The 4689-nt window shown below is 35.8% G+C and overlaps 1 protein-coding gene across 1 annotated transcript; it reads left to right on the top strand.

Moving 5' to 3' along the window:
- Positions 1–3231: 3231 nt before the first annotated feature.
- LOC134718243 (uncharacterized) lies at positions 3232–4476 on the top strand. The gene is made up of 2 exons (XM_063580738.1): positions 3232–3809; positions 4071–4476. The coding sequence occupies exons 1-2, from the start codon at positions 3232–3234 to the stop codon at positions 4474–4476; spliced, it is 984 nt and encodes a 327-aa protein (XP_063436808.1).
- The last annotated feature ends 213 nt before the right edge of the window (positions 4477–4689 follow it).

The raw sequence follows: 4689 nt of genomic DNA on the forward strand, positions 1-4689 counted from the left end.
TTACACAGGCGCTACAACTAACTATTATACAGCAAAATCTGAAAAAAAACGTCATTGCACAAAAATGCTTAGCATCAAACAAGTCTCAAGCAATGCCATTTCACAAAACGACTTAAAATCGTTAAGTGATACAATTAAATTATTATTTGACAAGGTAGAAAATTTAAATATTGAAAATCAAGAACTAAATGCCAACTTCGTCAAGGCCAATCAAAATTATCAAAATAAGCCAAATTGGCAAAATAATAGTGTTCCTGGCAGAAACTTTAATGATCAAAAAAAATTTCAAAACATTTCAAGTTATCAACAAATCAGACCAGCTTACAATTCAAATGTCAGGAAGTCATATAATAAAACCAACACATGTGGCGAAATGTCATGTTTAGGCAAATGGGAAACTAGATTCCATTAGAGCTGGAACCTTCGGAGGCTGCAGAAAATCCCTACAGAACTCGCTCCATGAAAGTAAAGTTGTGGAGGAAGAAGGCCTCCATGACCAATGGTTTCGCCGTTGGTTATAAGATCGTGGTGAAGAATTTGAAGGTCATGGAGTTTAGGGGTCAATCTTCCTGAACTCCATGTCCGATCAAACATACTGGTGAGCTGGATTTTCTTTCAAGAATTTCATTCCTATGAAATATAAAAAAAAAGCTTTAACAAAGTTTTATCTTTTTAAAAAAAACTTTCACTTTACTACCAATTAAATATATTGTAAAAAACAAATAAATATTAACTGATGTTTGAAATGATAAACATGTCAAATATACTTCTTTGGATTGTACACATTTTAAGCTAAAATTCAGTAGCATTTGGAATTATTATATATAATGTATATTAGATCTCAATTTTTAATTTTAAAGTAACTATTTAAAAACACAACCTAAAGATAAAAACAGAAGAAATATTTTTCATTCAACTTTGCAATTTTACAATTATATAAGAGCATAAATAAACCACATACCATTGTTTTTTGATAAGCCAATTTAAATTCAATTATATTGCAGAATGACGCAGAATTCCATGGAAACCGTTGAAGGGTTGGTAATTGGAGCATCCTTCGTTAGGTAATTAATACATTAAACATTAAGTCTCATGTCTTTTAAGACTGAAACACAAATTAAGAAATGGTAAAATGAACTTAAAAGCAAATATTTTGAAATGTACACTGGACATCTATATGAAGCTACGATAATTCCATATAAGATATTTATTACCTTAAATACAATGGAGGTCTCCTTTTTGTATCTTTTATATCAAAAATAATGTAGATTAATGACATGTCCATGAAGTTGGCTCCCCTCACATTCACCAACATCCAATTATCTCCTAAAAAATGTTTAAATGCCTTACTGGCAAGAGCTAAAGTACAAAAAAAAAACCCAGTCTTTCTTTTTTTCAGAGAAGAACTGTCCATAGATATAGGAAGATGTGGTGTGAGTGCCAATGAGACAACTCTCCATATATATTGAAGATGTGGGAATGTTGACCAACCACATCAATAGAATTAATGAGGAACATACACCACATCGTTTGAACAAATGAGCAACATATTTGCAACCAACGCCTTCGAGGAAGGAACCGTTCTCCGCTGCGCAGTCAACAACGGGGAATTTACCTACATTGCAAGTTTACTTTTTATGTCATTTAGTAATTTAAGTTCTTATCATGAATTGGAACCGAATTGGTTTGCTCGTAAGTCTTGCATATTAATTAGGTTGTACTATCCCAATTTTAGTTCCTAAAAGTTTTAAAAATAGTATGTCAATTTCAGATTGATATTAGAAATGAATCTGAATTTGACAAAGTTTTGTAAGTTTTTCAAAAGACACAAGTTCAGATATTTGCATTTTCTCATAAAACAGAAAAAGAAAAAAAGAAAACCTGCTAGAAGTCTTACTTTGTTCAGTGAAGAACTGTCTATTAAAATAGAGGATGTGGGCATGTTCACCACTACCCAAAAAATGATGAGAAACATATTCCCAAATCTTCGTCTTTGAGGAAGTCATAAACCATTTAGTATTTTAAGTTGTTATCATGAAATTGAACAAAATTGGTTTGCTCGAGGTCTTGCATAATAAGGTTGTTCTATCCCTATGTTATATCCATGAAATAAGCTCTCAAAGAGACATTAACCAACATCCAACCATCTCCTAAAAATGTATAAATGCCCAACTTACAAGAGCTAACGTACAAACAAAAAGAAAACCTGCTAGAAGTTTTTCAGTAAAGAACTGTCTATATACAAAGAGGACGTGGGGATGTTTAGCAAAACCCAAGAGATGAGAAACATCTTCCCAACCTTTATGTTTGAAGAAGGAATTACCATCATTTGTACTGTAAACATCGGGGAACTGACCTACATTGTGAAGACAAATTGGTTGGCTCGAAAGTCTTGCGAATTAAGTTTGTACTATCCCCATTTTAGTTCCTTAGAATTTTTAAAATAAATCCTTGTGGATGAGAGCTATAGCCAGACTCCTTACGGTCAGAAAATACCCGGACGGACGAGACTATAGTTCAATAAGCTGCTTTGGCTTCGAAATCATCTAAACGGGAGGTCGGATGGACCCGGTTCGATCAATCGGCTGGTCATGTCGAGCCCTTCAGTTAATCCTCAACAATAAGCTTTCTTGTTACAGTTTTCATAATATACACATGTATTTTAAATTAAGCTATTTATATTTTGGATAACTGAAGAAGGCGATGGCTCATGGGTCAATCAAGTGGTACGCTTTCTTTTTCGCTTGATGGATACGCTCTGCTTGAGTATACTATTCTTGGAACATCTGGTGCTTTCCGCAGTGGATCTTGGGTGCTGATGTTGAGGACGAGCTACATTATATTTGGAGCTCGTTTTCAGCATTAGCACTCGATCCCGGTTCGCCACGGAAACACAGCATCGCCCTTGTAGGCACTCCGAGGTGGGTGGATGGCAAGAATGGTGAATCTTTCTCCTTTCATATGGCACAACAAAACAAACCCTCTAAATCAGCTTTAATACATAAGAAAAGAAAATGTGATGATTCAGAGCCCTTTCGGGAAGATGACAGTTGGCCCAGATTTATTGTAATAAAAGGAACAGAAGAAAAACCAATTTCAAAAATATCGCCCTTTGTAATTCACAAACAAATTCAAAGCGTTGCTGGTACTGTTAAAAAAGTTTCAAAAATGAGATCTGGCAATTTGTTGGTTGAATGTTCCAACAAAAGTCAATCAACAAATTTACTCACAATGTCTACAATATCAAACTTTCCTGTTTCTGCCTCTCCTCATAACAGTTTGAACAGCTGTAAGGGGATCATTCGAGACAGAAGTCAATACCTTGGTGACCTTACCGTGGAAGAAATCGGTGAGGAACTTTCAAGCCAAGGTGTAACTAATGTTATTAGATTTCAAATTAAAAAGAATGGAAATATAATCAAATTAAATACTTATCTTTTGACCTTTAGAACTCCAACTCCTCCTCCATCTATTACTTTAGGTTGCTTCGGAATCAGAGTTGACATGTTTATCCCAAACCCAATTCGATGCTTTACTTGTCAAAAGTTTGGTCATGGAAGCAAACAATGTCGTGGTAAGCAGAGATGCTTCAAGTGTTCAGACGAAGGACACGAGGGAACAAACTGTCACTCTGAATCTTCTAAATGTGTAAACTGTGGTGAATCCCATTTTTCATCGTCTAGGGACTGCCCTGTTTACCTTAAAGAAAAAAATATTATTAAAATTAAAACAGAAAGAAACATTAGTTACCCAGAAGCTAAACAGATAGCTTCTGTTTCGAATGATCTCCTTGTTTCAAACAGACCATCGTACGCCAGCAAAGTTGTCCGCTCATTCAGTCACGAGAATACACAAACTCGCATGACTTGGCCAATTGATGCGGACAATTTTAAAATGCTGCCTGTTGAAACAGAACCTACCGATAGAATATTAATTCCAAGAAAACCAATATCTTCCAAAACCAGTACTCAGTCAACTCAATCTTCCCTACAGAGCTCACTATCATCACCAAAAAAAAATGAGAAAAAAAATAAAAAGAAAAAAGAAACAGTAGAAATACACAATTGGAGCGGTGAATCTGTCTGGGATCTTCCCAGTGACATAGATGATTCTTCCACCTCCAAAAGTCTTCCTTCATCTGCATCCAAGAAGGTATCTTCTTCGTCCAGTACACAGTCTACCAGAGCCCCATCTCCTCTTCGTTCTCAAGAAAAGAAGGATGTCCAAAAGAAGCCAGGAAATACATCCTCTCAGAAGTCTTCTGATTCGAGGTCGCGGGGTAGGGGTCGAGTAACACCAGCTGCGCTTAGTCCTGGAGATCGACGACTCTCCTCGCACAACAGATTTTCAACACTTATCATCGAAACTGAAATGGAAACTGAAAGTGTTCCGCCACCCGAAAGATCACGATCTCAGGGTGAGCGAAATAAGAATGCTGGCAAACTCGACAGCATTCGCCCTTCTTTCATTAAATAATGACAAATATAATCCAATGGAATTGCCGAGGTCTTAAAATAAATCTTCTCGAGTTAACACTTCTAGTTCAGTCTTTTTTACCTATTGCATTTTGTCTTCAAGAAACTCATCTAAAAGAAAGTGACAACGTATCTTTAAAAGGATACAACATGTATAGCACATTTTCTAAGATAGATGAACGTGCTGCAGGCGGATCATCTATTTTTGTGAAGG

Source organism: Mytilus trossulus, chromosome 5 (genome assembly GCF_036588685.1).
Source record: "Mytilus trossulus isolate FHL-02 chromosome 5, PNRI_Mtr1.1.1.hap1, whole genome shotgun sequence".
Classification (NCBI taxonomy): domain Eukaryota; kingdom Metazoa; phylum Mollusca; class Bivalvia; order Mytilida; family Mytilidae; genus Mytilus; species Mytilus trossulus.

Excerpts from the sequence above, each read along its gene's own strand:
- LOC134718243 (XM_063580738.1), top strand. The coding sequence starts at position 3,232 with ATGTCTACAATATCAAACTTTCCTGTTTCTGCCTCTCCTCATAACAGT. Across the intron at positions 3,810-4,070 it reads CTTGTTTCAAACAGACCATC|CGGTGAATCTGTCTGGGATC; the intron begins GTACGCCAGCAA and ends ACACAATTGGAG.